This window comes from Atta cephalotes (genome assembly GCF_000143395.1).
Source record: "Atta cephalotes unplaced genomic scaffold scaffold00008, whole genome shotgun sequence".
Classification (NCBI taxonomy): Eukaryota; Metazoa; Arthropoda; class Insecta; order Hymenoptera; family Formicidae; genus Atta; species Atta cephalotes.
In genome coordinates, this window is record NW_012130072.1 from 4,422,691 (window position 1) to 4,441,599 (window position 18,909).

Below are 18,909 nucleotides of genomic sequence, written 5' to 3' on the forward strand. Positions count from 1 at the left end.
GTGTGTGTGTGTGTGTGTGTGTGTGGGGGGGGGGGGGTGGTGTGTGTACATTACTGAATGAAATTTTTGTATTCATTATTAAATCACAAACCACCTATCTTATCGACGGTACATCTTTTGAAATAAAATCGACCATTACTGACCACGTTGTTAACAGGGCTTCCAAGGTCCTCTTGAAAACTGAAAAAAATTGGAATGCTGTCAAAAAAGGATATGGACTTATTTAATGAACGAGCAACCGCAGCGGTAAACTTTTTTAGCAATTAATTTCTAATATTTATGGATTATTATGTTAGAAATTTATGATAATTTGATACTTTCGATAGTTCAAATAGTTGTGAGGTTATGTGATTTTCGTATTGTTCAATATTATAGGAGAGAGAAATATTCGGTTTAAAACAGCAACTTGAATCGCTGCAACGGAGCATTACGACTAACATTCCGAGTAATATAACTAAGGAGGAGTTTGAGAAATTGCAACAGGAAAACGCCAAATTGATTCACAGGATAACGATACTTAAAAGGGTAGATTTTAAATATAGAGAATTTTTATTATTGTGACAATTTATTCAAGTTTTTTATCTATTTCGCATATGTATTTATTCTTTGTTATAATTTTTTATAGACTGTGGAAATGCAGAGAGATAAACTAGACAATAAGATGGAATTGTTTGGAACTGCAGATACAATTAGTATAAAAGACAATCTTTCTGCTGTTTTTCACAAGGCTATCAGTGCTGCTTATCCTGATATATTGGATCCACCAGTAATAGTGACTACTAGCACTAATCCTAAATTTGGAGATTATCAGTGTAACAGTGCAATGCCTTTAGCACAACAACTAAGTAGTTCTGGTAAAAATTGATTACTTAAAAAATATTTAGTATTTTATTCTCAGTATTGTATTCAACAAACTTGACGAGAAAAAACAAAAATTCAATATTATTATTATTATTATTATTATTATTACAGGTACTAAAATAAATCCACGTGATGTTGCTAAAGAAATTATGTCGAAGCTGAAAGTATCCTCTGTTATTAAGAAATATGAAATAGCTGGTGCAGGATTCATAAACATATATCTAAAACGTGAATTTGGGCAATCTGTTCTATGCAATTGGTTATGGGCCGGTGAAGTTCTTCCTCCGTATGTTAAGAAGAAAAGAGTAATTGTAGATTTTTCTAGTCCTAACATTGCCAAGGAAATGCATGTTGGACACTTAAGGTCTACAATAATCGGAGACAGTATCTCAAGATTGTTAGAATACTTAGGACATGACGTGTTGAGACTTAATCATGTAGGTGACTGGGGCACACAATTTGGTATGTTGATAGCGCATCTTCAAGATAAATTTCCCAACTATTTAACTATTACTCCTCCAATTGAAGATCTTCAGGTAATTATATAATCATATAGTATAATTACTTTATAAATATACTGATAATTTATATATTATATTTGTGTATACATACAGACTTTTTATAAAGAATCTAAGACTAGATTTGATGAAGACGAAGAATTCAAAAAACGTGCGTACAAATGTGTCATTAAATTGCAAGCTTTCGAGCTTAATATAACAAAAGCATGGAAAATGATATGTGATGTATCTAGGCAAGGTAAATATTATACAATAATTAGCTGTTTTACAATAATTAGCTATTGATATAATTAATCATCATTTAGAAAGAAAAATATCTTAATTATTTTTGTATTTGATGCAGAATTAGAAAAAGTGTATACTCGATTGGATATCAAATTGATAGAAAGAGGTGAATCATTTTATCAGAAATATATGGAATCGATAGTTCTAGAGCTAGAATCAAAAAATATGCTAGAAGAAGATAATGGGCGAAAGATAATGTGGGGAGAGAAACATGGTAATGGAGTACCATTAACTATAGTAAAATCTGATGGAGGTTTTACATATGATACGTCAGACATGGCTGCTATTAAGCATCGTGTTGAAAAGGAAAGAGCAGATTGGGCAAGTATCATATTTCACATTTTAGCATCTTTATATCTATTATGTCAATAAATAATTTTATAATTTCTATAATTTTACAGTTGATATATGTGACAGATGCTGGTCAATCTCTGCATTTCCAAACCATAAGAAGTTGTGCCAAAAGGGCAGGTATCTTGAAAAGCTTTCATAGGATGGATCATGTTAGCTTCGGTGCTGTCTTAGGTGAAGACAAAAAGAAATTTAAAACCAGATCCGGTGACACTGTGAAACTCAGCGAATTATTGGACGAAGGTAATAAAGCAATCTTAAGTATTAGTTTGGTACTATTACTTCATTTCTAAAAATTTAACTGTTACGCATATTGCACTTCAGGCCTGAAGAGAGCACTGCAGAAACTGAGAGAGAAAGAACGTGACAAAGTATTATCGCAAGAAGAGTTAAAGGCAGCCCAAGAATCAGTGGCATACGGTTGCATAAAATATGCCGATTTACTGCATAATAGAAATCACGAATATGTATTTTCATTTGATAAAATGTTAGAAGATAAAGGCAACACAGCCGTTTACTTATTATATGCTTTAACTCGAATTCGTTCTATCGCCAGAACGGCGAACATTACAAAAGACGAGTTGCGACAGCGTTCGCATGAAGTTCCGATCTCATTAGAACACGAAAAAGAATGGAAACTGGCCAAAGTATTATTAAAATTTCCCGATGTAATTCTTGGCGTTACCGAAGATTTATACTTGAATCCGCTCTGCGAATTTTGTTACGAGGTTTCATGCGCATTTACAGAATTTTATGACAAATGTTACTGCGTAGAAAAGAATCAATCTGGTGAAATAATAAAAATAAATATGGGACGTCTCTTGCTCGTGGAAGCTACTGCGCTTATTTTAGAGAAATGCTTTAATTTATTAGGTTTAAAACCTGTTGCACAAATGTAAAAGGATAAAAGAAGACATACCATATATGTACTTTAATATAATAAAATATAAAAAAGTAAATTATAAGAGTGTGAAATTAATTTATAGTATTGAAATCTAATAAAATCTAATTTAATAAAAAAGCATTATAATATAAAAATATGTCGATTTTTTTCTTTTACGCAATTTTTCTACATTATTATTTATTATGCTATATACAAAAACTTAAAAAATTAATAAATTATGTTATATCCTACATAACATTTATTTTAAACATGTAAATAAAAAATGTTATGAGTTAAGCGTTTAATAAATAATTTTAGTTCAAGATATTGTATATATAAAATTTGTTTTTCAACAATTAAATATTTATAGATCAACTTGTTCTTTTTAACTACACTGAGTCTGCATTGATTATTCGTTCTTCTTTTCAAGGCACAATTATATTTCAAACTGCAATACCTATATATGTTTCATCATCATATATGTATAATTGGTGACACAATGTGTGTGCGTGCGTGTGTGTGCGTGTGTGTGCGTGCGTGTGTGTGTGTGTGTGTGTGTGTATGTCGCGTATGTAAGTGAACGCGTATTAGTTGGAGTTCCATGCTGTTCTACCGTCCACGTTCCACGCCTTGAACCATCGTGCAGTTCACAAATATATGTAATATTGCTACTTATTGCTGTTTGCAATAAATGTAATTAAAATGGTAAATATATGTGATTATTAAATAATGAGTTTTGCTATTTTTATCACTTATATGTAAGCATAAAGTAAAGTATATCTTTATGCAGCTTAACCTATTTACTGGATATGTAAATATGATATATATTATTGTACTATAAAAATCGGATATATTGAACGGTCAAACAATTGTTTTTATTGCATTTATGACAATTGAATATTATAATAGTTACATTATAATTTACCTATATCATAATTTAATTTTCGTAATTTTCAATTGTCACAAATGCAATAAAAACAATTATATTATCTGGCCATTTGATTTATAATAATGATATACATATATTATTTTGCATTGTTAAAAAATATCTTTCGTAATAGACTTCAGAGAGGAAGGGAACCTTTAAAGTTGAATATCTTCAAGAAATTGAAAAAAATGTACAAGCGAAATGGGAATCCGCAAAAGTATATGAAGTGGATGCACCTCTAGATGAGAACTCAAAAAATGAAAAATTTTTTGCAACTTTTCCATATCCTTATATGAATGGACGTCTCCATCTCGGTCATGCATTTTCATTATCAAAATGTGAAGTATGTATATGCAATATTTTTAAAATTTTGTTTTCTTATTTATTATTTTTATATATCTTTTTAACTATTATACTTGTTTATTTTAAATATATGAATAAATTAATAATATGACAGTTTGCTGCTCGATACAATCACCTTTTGGGAAAGAAAGTACTCTTTCCCTTTGGCTTTCACTGCACGGGTATGCCTATTAAAGCATGTGCTGATAAATTAAAGAGAGAAATTGAAACATATGGTTATCCACCCAAGTTTCCTGAAGAAATTGAGATAGTAGAAGAAAAAGAGGATGATGTGTTAAAGGATAAAAGTAAAGGGAAAAAGGTAAAAAATTTTAATAATTTTGATTTTAATAGCATAACAGATATTTTTAGGAAGATGGAGAAAATTATTTATATTAATTTTAGAGTAAGGCAGTTGCCAAGGCTGATATAACTAAGTATCAATGGCAAATTATGCAAACTCTTGGTTTACAAGATGAAGAAATCAAGAACTTTGCCAATGCTGCATATTGGTTAGAATATTTTCCACCGCTCGCTGTGCAAGACTTAAAATCTATTGGTGTTTGTGTAAGATAAAAAGTAGAAATTATTTTTGTATAGGTTTCTTAAGTTTCATACATCTGATTTTAAAATTTCTAGGTGGATTGGCGAAGAACATTTATTACAACAGATGTAAATCCATTTTATGACTCTTTTATACGCTGGCAGTTTCATCATTTGAAATCTAGAAATAAAATCAAATATGGAAAGAGATATACTATTTATTCACCAAAAGACGGTCAACCTTGTATGGATCACGATAGAGCCTCTGGTGAAGGTGTTGGATCACAAGAATATACATTGATTAAAATGAAAATTCGATGCCCTCAAAAAATTATTAAGTAATACTTTTTTCAAATTATATTAATATTATTTTACAATTTACTATTTTTAATATTATTTACAAAACATTGGGATTTTTTATTTTTTAATTCGTAAACTAAACAGTATAACTTTTATAGGATTTTTGAAAATAAATCAATTTATTTAGTAGCTGCAACTTTAAGACCAGAGACAATGTATGGTCAAACAAATTGTTGGGTTCATCCAGATATGAACTACATAGCGTATAATTTAGCATGCGGGGATATATATATTTCTACAGAACGTGCGGCTAAGAATATGTCCTATCAAGGTTTCTTTAAAGAAGAGGGAAAGATAGATGTTATACAAAAACTCATGGGCAAAGTATTTATTCAATGTAGACATTACTTATATTTTCAAAATCTTTACATAAGAAACGTTTGTAGGACTTACTGGGACTCGAATTGGAAGCACCTCTCACATCCAATAAGGTGATTTATGCATTGCCTATGTTGACGATAAAAGAAGATAAAGGCACTGGAATCGTAACTTCCGTCCCTAGTGATTCCCCAGATGATTATGCTGCATTAGTGGATCTAAAAAAGAAACAACCACTTAGAGAGAAATATGGAATTGCTGACAAAATGGTGTTGCCATATAATCCAGTAAGTAAATAATATATAATGAATTACTTAACTATAAAAGATTGAAAAAAATCATGAAATCTTTCATATTTTTATGTACAGATTCCAATCATCGAAGTTCCAGAACTGGGCAATTTAGTAGCAGTAACATTATATGATCAGTTAAAGATTCAATCCCAAAATGATAAAGTTAAACTCACAGAAGCAAAAGAAATAGCATATTTGAAAGGATTTTATGACGGCATACTATTATTAGGTCCATATAAGGGCAAAAAGATACAAGATATTAAGAAATTAATTCAAAAAGAGATGCTTGACAATGGCGAAGCAGTAATTTATTATGAACCTGAAAAAACTATTATTTCAAGATCAAATGATGAATGTGTTGTGGCTTTATGTAACCAATGGTATTTGGATTATGGAGAGGAAAATTGGAAGAAGGAGACGCTTGAGGCTTTAAAAAATCTCGATACCTTTCACGATGAAGTTAGAAAGAATTTCCTTGCTTGTTTTGACTGGTTACATGAGCACGCATGTTCCAGGACGTATGGACTCGGTAAATGAATTATCACAAAATAATTAGAATTATTTTTATAAATATCTTCTTAATCTTAAATTGTTAGGCACCAAGTTACCATGGGACGAAAAGTGGCTGATAGAATCTCTCTCAGATTCTACTATTTACATGGCTTATTACACAATAGCGCATTTTTTGCAAGGAGAAACCTTTAAGGGAGACAAACTTAATGCAAACGGAATAAAGTAAATAAGATGATAAGATTAAAATTGATGTATATTGTATTTATTTGTATTTATTGTGATTAACATTTAATCATTTTTATTAGAGCTTCTTATATGACTTCGGAGGTGTGGGATTACATCTTTTTCAAAGATGCTAAACTGCCTGAGACAAATATAAAGAAAGCAGTTCTAGATCGTATGAGGCACGAATTTCAGTATTGGTATCCTGTAGACTTGAGAGTGTCAGGAAAAGATCTAATACAAAATCATCTTACATATTTCCTTTATAATCATACAGCAATATGGCCAGATCAACCTGAATTATGGCCGCAAGGAATAAGAGCAAATGGTCATCTACTTCTCAATTCAGCGAAGGTAGTGCAAAATTATTCAAAATGTTTATATTATATATAAAATTTTAATTGTTCCAATTACACAGATGTCTAAGTCAGAAGGCAACTTTTTAACACTTGCCGAAGCTGTAGAAAAATTCTCGGCTGATGGAATGCGTCTCTGTTTAGCTGATTCTGGTGATTCGATAGAGGATGCTAATTTCATTGAAAGTACAGCTGACGCAGGAATTCTGAGATTGTATAATTTTATAGAATGGATAAAAGATATACTAAATACGGATGCTTATTTCTGTCAAAATAATGTTTCACGTGAATTGAAACATTTTCATGACAACGTTTTTATAAGGTATTTCTATTTTTTTTATTTTCTAAAATTATTATAGAACTGAAATGATTATAGAACTGAAATGATTTATTTTATGTATTTATTTGATGTAGCGAAATAAATTCAAAAATACAAGAAACTAATGAAAATTATTCGAAAATGCTTTACAAGGAAGCATTGAGGACAGGATTTTATGAACTTCAAACAGTTAGAGATAAATATTTACAATTAAGTCCAGAGGTTAATCTGGATTTAATTAAGAAGTACATAGAGGTTCAAATAATTCTTCTATTTCCTATTTGCCCACATGTTTGTGAATATATATGGGGAGACTTACTTAAAAAAGTAAGTTTTGGGATTGAAGCATAAATATTTATAAATTATTAGATTATCTTGATAGAAATACAATTTAAATAATTTGGTTTATTATAGGATGGCAGTATATTAGATGCAAGCTGGCCTGCTGTAGGAGATATAAGCGAAATTTTAATAAAATCGTCTCAATATCTCATGGATGCTGCTCATACATTTAGAATTCTTTTAAAAAATTACATGACACCGAAAAAATCTAAGACAAAGAACGATATTATCATAGAAAAACCTAGTCAAGGGATTATCTGGGTAGCTAAGACTTATCCTCCTTGGCAAAGTATCATCCTTGAAACGATGAGAGAAATGTATTGCGTAAGTAGTATCAATTTAGTATGTTGTATAATTAACATTGCTTGTACATTAATATTTTTACTATTCTATAGAAAAATGGAAATAAATTACCAGACAATAAAGTTCTTTCCACAACGTTTGCCGGCAAAGAAGAATTGAAAAAATATATGAAAAGGATAATGCCATTCGTGCAGCTTGTTAAAGAAAAGATGGAAACTGTTGGTCTTAGTGCGCTGAATTTGACCCTTGATTTTGATGAATTCCACGTACTTGAGACCAACAAAGAGTATCTCAAAAATACATTAGGCGTAAGCATACATTATTATAATTTTTGTATATTTAATGTTAAACAAGGACAGATGATGAATCTAAAGCATCGGAGACATCCAAGCGACGTTTCCGAATGCAGCCTATGTATATATTAATGTGTATCTACTATATTTTTTTATTTATCATCAGATTCATGATATTGTCATTAAATATACGGACGAAGCTACAGAAAAGACAAGAGAAGAATGTTGCCCAGGTGCTCCGTACATTAATTTTTTTGTAAAGCCAATAGTTCTCAAACCGATATATATTATTAATCCACAAAGTTGTAGCAATTTATTTGAACTGTCTATGCAAATTTCAACTGCGACAGTTGCAGATATCGTCTTTCACATAGTAAAAGAACATAAACATATAAAAGGTATATGAAAGTTTCTGAATAATTAAATTAGTTCACAATACAGACTCTCTAATATATATTTTGTTCAGATCCTGCTTCAATCGTTTTGTATCGATATAATGATCCGCACCTGGGACCCAGAATTAGGCCAGTAATAGGAAATATTTTAAAGGGAAAAACTGAAATTCCACCGGATTCTGTATTTAATGTAAATGCAGAAACAGAAAGCATCGAAGTTAGCATTGCAGGTAGCACTTATCCAATTGGCGAACATTTAATATATATCGATAAATCTCTGAAAGAATAAACGATACCTTTTAATCCTAATGATTTTATTATTATTATTGAGTAAGTATATAATTATTTATTAAAAATTCAAAAAATATTAAGATATTTAGAATATATTTCATAAAATAGCAAATGTCTACGTTTATTTAAAAAAAAGGCTTTATCTTACATAATTCACATTTTTTTTCACATTTTTTTTCATATTATCTATATTGTAGTCACATGTCAGTATTTCCATTCAAGTTTCATCATTTTAAATTATTTTCTTGACTATTCATTTATATTTAAAAATTTTTAAATAATTAAGAGAATCGATAGAATCTCATCGTACTTTCAAGACTCTTGAGTAATCATAGTCATATTGAATCGTGACAGAAGCAAGAAATGACACGTTAATTTTAATTACGTGCTATTTATAAATAAAGACAATTTGGATAAAACAAAATGATGGAAAATTTAAATTTTAAAACAATTATAAAAATGAGTAAAAGCTATCCTTATCCCTCTTGGTAGTAAATAATATAAAAAGTAATAAAAGCCCTAATATGATGTGCTCTTAATGCATAATTTATTTTCACTTACATGTGCCTTTTATCATTATTCTTATACGTAATTACGTATAATTAATATCGGAATATACCACAATATTAACTCAATAGCGAAATAATATATGTATCAAAATAAATTGATGACTATGTTCGTGAAACGTATTTGCAATAATATCATTGATAAACTATTTTTGACATAAAAGGAATTAAATATGTTGATAAAATAAAGTTAAAATATTAAATGCCTATTTTATCCTAATGCACAAATATATATATTACTGGTATATACGTTATACATATACAATAAAAAAAAATTAAAATTGAAAAATACTCTATACGGTCAATGTTGAATCTTGATGCCTAATAATGTTTGTTAATAATATTGCTTAATAATGATCCTTTAAGTGAATTTTTAAATACATTTTACAATTTTACAAATTGTCAATTATAAATATTTTACAAACTATTTGACTTGAAATACACTTCTTAGAAGCTGGAATTAAAAAAAAGAAAGTTTAAAATTGTTTGAAAACTTATAATAAAAAATAAGTCAATATTTGTAAACGTTAGATATGTTATAATATTCGACTTATATTTGTTTTTATTTTCTATATACATAAAAAAAATTATAAAAATCTCAGAAATATGATACGATTTGACATGATGCAAAATATGGTATTGAAAAATATAATGCTTTATATTATATATTACCATAAAAATTGTGTGAGATAACATTCTCGATATATAATCATTAAATTAATGTTTAAACCGCTGATCTACTTTAGCTCTTATAAGTTTTACATCTATAGCGCATGTCCTGCAACATCCACCGATGTAGCGAACGCCAAGATTCAGCCATTCATCAATGAACTCGTGCAAAGTGGGAGCATTTCCTTCCTTTTTCCACCCTTCAGATTCTGTATATTTTTCTCCGCTGTTAGGATATACTACCAATGGTATAAAATCATCTGACTTGTCTCTATTGATGTCTTGGAATAGAGAGGTAACATATTTTGGAGCGATACAATTAGTACCGATAGCTAATATTTGTCCGGGTGCCGCATTTTTGTAACACCTCACAGCAGTTTCTTGAAAGTTGCTGCCGTCTGCCAAGCTCTTTCCATCTTTACAAGAGAAGGACAGCCATGCATGCGCATCTGGAAATTCCTTGAGTAGATCGATTATAGCTTCTGCCTCGCGAGCGCAAGGTATTGTTTCCATTGCTAATACATCCACACCCTTTTCTAGCAATGTTTGTATACGAGGTCTATGCCAATCCATTAAAAATTCTCGTGATACACTTGTACAATACGAACCAGTATATTCTGAACCATCGTGTAAAGAAGCGCCGTAAGGCCCACAAGATCCAGCGATCAATGGTTTTTGGTTCGTCACGTTTTTATTATTTTCTATTTCTTTAGTATAAATCTTTACAGCTTCTTTAGCATAATCGACGGCTTTACGAATGATTTCGAGACTTTCTTCCTTGGTGATGCCCAGATATTTTACAAAACCGTCAATCGTTGCTTGATACGTGACTGTTCGTATGATATTCGATCCAGCACGCAAGAAATCCAAGTGAGTGGCCACGATAGCCTCCGGTTTCGTTACGAGGTAACGTGCGGCCCATAGAGGATCACCATCGGTCTCTCCACCTGCATTGATGAACAATTGCGTGGCCCCACCTTCTAGCACTTTTATCTCCGACATAGTCTTTTCTTCTTTTCTAATTTTACAAGTTTAATTTCATATATTAAGAGACATAATATCGTATAATTACACGAATATTTGACCGCGATAAATAATATAGCAAGGATATACCAAAAATTTACAAATGTATTGCATACTGTTTCACAATAATACAAGGATCTGATTCAATGCGCGGGTTTTATGCGTTGAAACAAAATGTCGAAACGTTTTCGATGTAATAGTAGATGATGCAACTAATAGATTATATAACGATTATACTCTTTTCATCTGAACTTCTTGTAACTTCTTTCTAGAAAAAATGAAAGAAAGAGAAAAGATAAACAATATATTGATTATAATGAAATTATAAATATTCTAGTAAATATATTCGTTTATTTCTGTAATTTTCACCTCGTTTTAAAATACACAATTGACTTTCGTAGTCTCCATGATGAATATATGACCAGCCTCTTGATTGCCTGGAAGGGATATCTAATCATTACTTGTGATAATTTTTAATGCATATGAAATTGAAAATGTATATTTGTATGTGTACTTGTATGTGTACATATAATTGTAAGTATCCACAATGTACTGATAATGAACTCGGACTCGTGAATTTACTAATAATAAATTTTAAAAAATTATAAATATCAATTCTCTCTTGCGGGAGGTCATGCATTTTATTTATCGTGCCTATGTAATAAAATTGTATTTTAGTAACACATATCATTCATTAGACATTAATTAATTTAACAACAGGTATATACAGTATTATATATCGCAGTCGCTCAGTAAACGTTTGCGATTCGAAAGTAGGTAACTATACGATCTGTAGATTGATGTATATTGAATGCGAGCGCTCTCTAAGCTGCTTATACTAAACGGTCACAATATTTGAAAGCACAATTTCATGTCAGTTACTTGTTCTTATTTTTATTAAATTTATTTTTGCGAAATGTATATAATCTTTTTGAAAAAATATATATTAAATAATTATTATACATACAATTCTAAAAACTATTTTCTGTAAAAGTCTTACTTTTATAAAATAATCTTGCCGATTCTGATTTTTCCAACTCTGAATTTAATTGGGATTTTGCCTAAAATATAAATAATATTAAAATAAAATAAAATAAGTCTTTTTTCTTGTCATTATACAAAGCGATTTTATGTATTATTTTTATCATAATTATGGTATTTCTACCATAACTATAGTATTTTTTTTCATATCCCTGAACGAGCATTTTATAATCAAGACGTTTCTTGATTTGTTATCTACTATGATATTGGTATACATCATAGCAAATTGTATACAAAAGAATTGCACACAAAAGAATCATTTAAAAGTGATGTTTAAATAAAGCTAAGCAATGGTATCTGCAGTAACAGTGTGATAATATTATCACCTTGGATGAGAAAGTAATATTTTTTGCAATAAATTCTTTACAGGTTTTTAGATGCTTCTAATTAAATTTGGGAGGATTATTAATATTTCAGATCGATTGTGTTGAAAGTCTGAAAGTAATCGGACCGCAATCATTCTGAGATAAATTTATTTAAACAATGCATTTGTATTAGTTTAATATCTAACTTTGACCGAAAGTGTCACTTTTCTCGTATTTAGGTAAAAAAAAAATAAACTAGATTCCTTTTTTTTAGAGAAAATATCAAATAAAGGATGCTAATAAGAATCAACGTATGTACAATTTTTTGTAGAAAAAAAATCATAAATAATGAGAAACATATTAGGGACATATCTTTGAGAAAATTTATTTTACAATTAGAAAACTTAAAAAAATTGAAAATTTACTATAGAGGAAACCTAAAAAATATGAAAAGTAAATTTTAAATTTTTATTCAAAGTTATCTTAAAACTTATTTAAAAATAATTTAAAACTTATTTATAAAAAAACTAAATGAAACTAAAAAAAATTTAAAAATTGTGAAGAATAAATATCAATTTTAAAATTTTTTTAAGAAGATTGTAAGGCAAATGCAATGTAATAAAAATTACTTGAAAAAATTACAAATTATTCTAAAATTAAAAATAATATAAAAAAAATTAGAGACAGATAACCATCTATATCAAAAGTTATTTCGATAAAAAATATTTTTCAAATTTTTCTTTAATAGAAATATATGAAAATGTATTATAAAATAATGATAAAAATCTCAATTTTTTTTATATAAGTACTTTATGAATTCAAAAATATATTTATTTTTATATAAAGTTACATCAAGATGTATACATTAATTGTTCAATAAATAAATAAAATATTTATTTATTATAAACTAATTAGAGAATCTCAATGAAACTTTGCAAGTAATTTTTAGCACTTAAAATATTTATATAAAAAATTAAATTTTTGTTATTATTTAAAAAATTTTTGTTTATAAACAATAAAACTAATATCAAATAAAATTAATCTATAAAAATGTGTTGTTCAATAAAAACAGAATGTTACACAACTTTCACATGTAATTTGTTTAAAGCATAAATATTAATATGTATTCATCTTCTCTTAGGCTAATTCTACAATGTGTTTTTTATTTTCTGTTTCTTGCTGTTTGTCTCTTATCTTATTGTCCAAAAAGACAAGAGACAAACAGAAATAAAGAGCACATTGTAGAATTAGTCTTACAACCTCGTTTCGAGAGATTCGATATTTAAAATTTTTGTATAAAATAATTGCAAAATCATGAATTTGTTTAAATTTCAAAGCAAGTTCTCTTTATTTATAAAGAAATTCGAAAAATTATTTTATAAAAATACACGAATAAAAAATCTTATAACACTTGGTCTTTTATTCCTGTATGGATCTTACTTATGAGAAAATGTAAGTGTCGTCGCGTCCATCTGACGGTGTTGCGTACTGTTTCCCAAGTGAATGTTTAGCCAACTTAATTCTTACTTTAAAACTTAAAAGTATTTTGAAAAATCCAGATACAATGAAAATAAAAAATCACATCAATTTTTCTTAGCTTATTTTAACTTTGAAATACTTTAAAGGTTAAGTTCTTAGGTTATTTTAGATTAATCTTTTACACATTTTAAATTATCTCAAAATTTTTAAATAAACTTTTAATTATATTTACAAATATTAATTTTATTTAAAATAAATTTTTTAAGGGATAAAACATATTAATTTACGTTAATTTTATTAGGTAACGCAAATTAAAAAATGCTTAAGAGGTTACATCCATCCATAAGGTCAATCATCTTCCATGGAGAGTAATCTCAAATTAGTTAAACAGAGGGATGGTAGTGTATGCTGATACAGTTTGAAATGAATGATCATTTTGCATAAGAACATTATGAAATTTATTGCCAATTATTTTATGATCATTAATGTGCCACGTTATATTTTGGAACGTGATGCTAAAATCAATAATAATATTAGTCATAAATAATATTTTAGCAATAAAACTGAATTAATTACTGCTTCTAATTTTGACACCAGTATAATAATTATGTATAATTATGAACATGTTTTATAGTTTTATATAATTATACTTGTTTTATAACCATTTATCTGTAATTATATATGAAACATTTTTTATCGGGCTGTTAGTCCGTGTAAATATACTGTTATATTTATCTTAAAATTATTGTTTACTCTTTATTATGCAACATTTCCATATAAAAGTGTTCTATTAAGTTTATGTTGAACAAAAAATAATAAAAATATGATACTTATTAACATAAAAAAAAGAATTAAATTGCTTGTTAATTTAATAAGTGGCCGGTATTATACTATTCTGGTTTTACCCATGAAAACGTTTTAAGACCGAAAAAGATTTCGGCGTGCAACTTATAGAATCAGATATGTACATAAATTCAGAAATATTTAAGATCTCTCTCTCTCTCTCTCTCTCTCTCTCTTTCTTCTCTCTCTTCTCTTTAAACAATATAATCGTAATATAATACGTGTGTTATGTTACAATTATATTGTTGAGTGGAAAATTACAGCTAATCACAATGTTACATGTAATTTGTATTCTGAGTAGGTGTTGGCGGTCCGACATTCAAATTAAGTGTTAACTTTCAAATAAACTTCTAATTCAAGAATTAACATTCAACTTGAGTGTTATTTGGATCTTTATTGTTTAATTGAATATACATTTTTATAAGGATATTTCAGCAACATTTCATAGCATTATTGCTATCTTGTAATGAAATATTTCCGCAATGTTTCTACAATCCTTCTGTACTTACTGTATGGATTTAGCCGCCCCCACTCAAACATCGTATAACTAACGTCACGGAATGTACAATTTTCAAAGAGATAGTCCTTGTTGCCTTTGTGTACGGGTAGGTGCGCGCATGACGTTTTAGCGGGTGTTCATCCAATGATTATTCATTGTTAAACTTGTTAATATCAAATTATACTCAATTTGAATCATTTTTAATCATTTTTATAGGTCGTCATTACTCCTACTCAATATGTCGTTAATTTGTCTTAAGCAATAGAGTTAAACAATCTGAAAATGTACATTCAAATTTATTTATTATTTACTAAATGCATATTATTTACTAAATGCATACTTTAATATGTTCGCTTTGAAATTAATCACAGAAATGACTGATTTTGACACACATAAAAGTTAAAAATAATAAAATGTTATTTAACTCAAAGAATTCAATTATCATTACTTTGTTTTTTTTATTTCTAGTAATGGTAAAGGTGACAATTCATTAATTTATTCATCGTTAATCGTTCGTGTGTATTTTGCAAAAAAGTATCGTAATAATAGCTTGCGTTCGCGCACATGAAGACGGATTTCACAATGTTTAAGAATGTATATGTTACATTTAAAAACAATACAAATATATAAAAATATAAATTGTTCTATTATTATGTCTAAATATCTGTGTAAAATTTATGCACAAGTCACTTATCTAAAAGTTATTTAACTTTTTAAGTTGGTTGATATATTAATTTTGATTGATTACTTGACTGATATTTTTAGCTAATATTGTATAGCCAAAGCATTTTTTAACTTAACAACAAAACACCCATACTCGTGATAGTTGTCGGCTTGAGCGCTCTGTTTCAAGATAATAAAACTCACACCATGACGCTTCACTAATTACTTAGCGCCGAGACACTACTATGTCTCCCGATACGTACATACAATTGAGCAAGGATATATGTGCGTAGAAAATTTCTCATTTTCGAATCGCGATGAAAAGGAAATGACGAGGTTCATAAATAATGCCTTCGTAAAATCCTTTTCTTAAACGCGAGTTCACATATAATAATACACAAAGGAAAGAAAAAAAATGAATACAAGTACATATACTAATCTACCGATCATCGTTATCAGCTGTAATTACACTAAAGTATGTATTTGTATAATATCAGAATATCAGTGCTATCATATACATATATTAGGAAACTGACTTCTAAATATATCAAAACGAGGGATAAAATAGGATAATATATAAATGTTCTTGATAGTTCTCTTGTGTTATAATTGTTGTGCTTGTTAAGTTTTCACAAAATAAATAAGGTGACATATTTCTAAAAGATATACTGATTATAGTTTTAATTACGTGTAAAAACACGTATCCAAATAGCATTGCAGGACATTCTGAGGATGTCCATTTTAAGTTCAATTTATGTTTTTGTCTATGTACAATAGATATAAAATGAATAGAATATTTGTTATTATTGGAAATAAAATAGATATCCTATTGGAACACTCTAACAGATATTTAATTATGTTCACTTGATTTTTTTTCCTTCAATTAAATATTAATTGTATAAGTACAAACAAAATGAAAAACAGTACAAATTTGTCCTATATGACATATACACAGAAGCTTGCAGTAACATCGCTACAACAATGCAACATTGCATATTGTAATGCAATGTTACAAAAAAATTGCCAAGATCTTTTTTGCAATATTACTTCAGTAATATTGTAGCAATATTTCAAAAATATTATAACAATATTTTTAAAATATTATAAAAAATAATGTTTTGATCGCGAGCAGTACTTACAGTAATACAATTTATTATATATTATAGTAATACAAGGCGGAGTTTAACTTCTTGTATGTAAAAAAAGATACAGAATAGAATAAAAAGTGGATATACTTAGAAATTATACATACAATGTCAAAATGTAATGTTAATATAATGACATCTAAAATATTAAAAATATTATATTGTGATGTTACTGCAATATTACAAGACTTCTAAGTATTCAGACATCTTACCTTTGCTGCAATGTAATAATAGCATAATTATAGCAAGCTTCATAACGTTTTTGTACAATCTTTTGCAATCTTTCAATATTTTTGAAATACTTCTACAATCTTTCTGTGCTGTAACGGATAAAAATCATATTTAATTAAGTGTCATTTGAAAAATAGTAATATCTTAAAATAGGATGCAAAAATATTTTTCAACTTTTTATAATTCTTATCTCTCTTGAGTATAAACAAAATTAAAAATGTGTGAGTGCTATAGATATAAACTTAAGGTTCTTGAATAGTCATCTCAGCCATATTGACGTTATAAGCGAGAAATTATGAGCGACACGTTGATTTTTCTTACATATCATTTGTAAATAAAAAAAATTTGGATAAAACGGAATGATAAGATCGCTTTAAAACACTTGTAAAAATAGGGTGTAAAAATGTCCTTACCTGACAATCAGTAAATAGTCGTAAAGTGCATTTACTAATTTTTACTCAATATGCGTGCATAATCTATTATCACTTCTCGTGTCTTCTTCGACTAATTACTGACTTTCAAGAGGAAATAAGGATAATATCAGCCTATTTTTGCAAATATTTTAAAGCGAATATTTCTCATCATTCCGTTTTATTCAAATTCTCTTTACTCGATGGCTGTGTTCCAAAATTGTTTGCCAACGCTGGTAACACCGTTGGTTTTTTAAAAATCATCGTAGCACGCTGTGACAGTGCTGCGCGAGAGTAAAAATGTCACTAATTTTGTCATTTCCTGCGGCTGAAGAGGTGAGGCAGCTACAGCATCAAAGATAGCGAGTATCGTTCTAATTTGAAATGCGTATTTGCACCAATTGCTTATTAAAATTGGAACACTGTTGATAGTTTTTATGACGACATTATACTTGCAGCGCTGGCAATCAATTTTGAAATACAACCACTGTCATATTGAATTGTAACGTCATAAATTAAAAGGATAATTTTTGCATTGTTTGACTTAGAAAAAAATCAAATTTGGAAAAAATGTAAAAGAATTGCTCATATATATTAGATATAAAATTATACATGATTTATATAAAAGCAATTTTTTTATATTTTTTTAAACCTCTTTTTTTCTAAAAGAAATGCAATGCAAAAATTATCCTTGTAATTATTTTTTTTATATTTTCTCATCATTGATAATATTTTTATTATAATAACAAACAGTAATATTTTACAAAAGAAAGAAGGATATACAGACATATATGAACATATTTCATGTATAATTATATATATTTATGAATGTTTATATATATTTATTCGTGCATGAAAAATTGTTTACAAGGCAATCAGCAAACAATATTTAAAAAAATGTTTTTAAAAGTAATTTAAAAAAAAACTTAAATATTTTTAGAAACATTAAAAATGATGGGTTAATCACCCTTTTATTTAAAAAAATGTTTTTTAAGTGCTTTTAAAAACATTTTTTTAAAATATTGTTTACTGATTGGATATGATATCATTATATAGTTATAAAAGTTTGACCTCGCTATGACATTGTAGATCAAAATAATAATGATATAATAAGTAACTATTTAACGTTTTTGTTTTAATATTTGAAAATATTTTTTAATGTTTAAGAAAACGTTTTTTAAAAAGCATCTATTTAAGATTTAAAAATAATTATTTATATTTAAAATATTTTTTTAATATTTAAAAATGTTTAACTCCAATTGTTCAGCAATAAAGTTATTCCCTCCTTCCCTCCCTTCCTCATTCTCTCTCTCTCTCTC

General features: G+C 28.1%; 3 protein-coding genes across 3 annotated transcripts; 2 read left to right on the forward strand and 1 right to left on the reverse strand.

Moving 5' to 3' along the window:
• Positions 1-195: 195 nt before the first annotated feature.
• LOC105627251 (arginine--tRNA ligase, cytoplasmic) lies at positions 196-2,914 on the forward strand. Its single transcript, XM_012208540.1, has 8 exons — positions 196-246; positions 376-525; positions 626-854; positions 973-1,397; positions 1,476-1,617; positions 1,723-1,985; positions 2,066-2,258; positions 2,340-2,914. Exons 1-8 carry the CDS (start codon positions 196-198, stop codon positions 2,912-2,914), a joined length of 2,028 nt encoding a protein of 675 aa, XP_012063930.1.
• Positions 2,915-3,965: 1,051 nt separating this feature from the next.
• On the forward strand, positions 3,966-8,714 carry LOC105627252 (leucine--tRNA ligase, cytoplasmic). Its single transcript, XM_012208541.1, has 15 exons — positions 3,966-4,169; positions 4,284-4,490; positions 4,574-4,735; positions 4,808-5,049; positions 5,170-5,395; positions 5,458-5,676; positions 5,758-6,211; positions 6,279-6,417; positions 6,501-6,771; positions 6,836-7,095; positions 7,188-7,419; positions 7,507-7,758; positions 7,830-8,045; positions 8,197-8,428; positions 8,497-8,714. The coding sequence occupies exons 1-15, from the start codon at positions 4,119-4,121 to the stop codon at positions 8,712-8,714; spliced, it is 3,381 nt and encodes a 1,126-aa protein (XP_012063931.1). The 5' UTR covers positions 3,966-4,118.
• A 1,285-nt stretch (positions 8,715-9,999) lies between these two features.
• LOC105627254 (homocysteine S-methyltransferase 3-like) lies at positions 10,000-10,953 on the reverse strand. The gene has a single exon (XM_012208542.1). The coding sequence runs from the start codon at positions 10,951-10,953 to the stop codon at positions 10,000-10,002; it is 954 nt and encodes a 317-aa protein (XP_012063932.1).
• Between the last annotated feature and the right edge of the window lie 7,956 nt (positions 10,954-18,909).

What these genes read in the sequence shown, in the direction of transcription:
- LOC105627251 (XM_012208540.1), top strand. Translation starts at nt 196, where the DNA reads ATGCTGTCAAAAAAGGATATGGACTTATTTAATGAACGAGCAACCGCA. An exon ending in GGATAACGATACTTAAAAGG is followed by an intron (nt 526 to 625) that starts GTAGATTTTAAA and finishes AATTTTTTATAG; the next exon opens with ACTGTGGAAATGCAGAGAGA. An exon ending in CAGCGAATTATTGGACGAAG is followed by an intron (nt 2,259 to 2,339) that starts GTAATAAAGCAA and finishes ATTGCACTTCAG; the next exon opens with GCCTGAAGAGAGCACTGCAG.
- LOC105627252 (XM_012208541.1), top strand. Translation starts at nt 4,119, where the DNA reads ATGAATGGACGTCTCCATCTCGGTCATGCATTTTCATTATCAAAATGT. An exon ending in TACAAAAACTCATGGGCAAA is followed by an intron (nt 5,396 to 5,457) that starts GTATTTATTCAA and finishes AAACGTTTGTAG; the next exon opens with GACTTACTGGGACTCGAATT. An exon ending in AGAACATAAACATATAAAAG is followed by an intron (nt 8,429 to 8,496) that starts GTATATGAAAGT and finishes TATTTTGTTCAG; the next exon opens with ATCCTGCTTCAATCGTTTTG.
- LOC105627254 (XM_012208542.1), bottom strand. Translation starts at nt 10,953, where the DNA reads ATGTCGGAGATAAAAGTGCTAGAAGGTGGGGCCACGCAATTGTTCATC.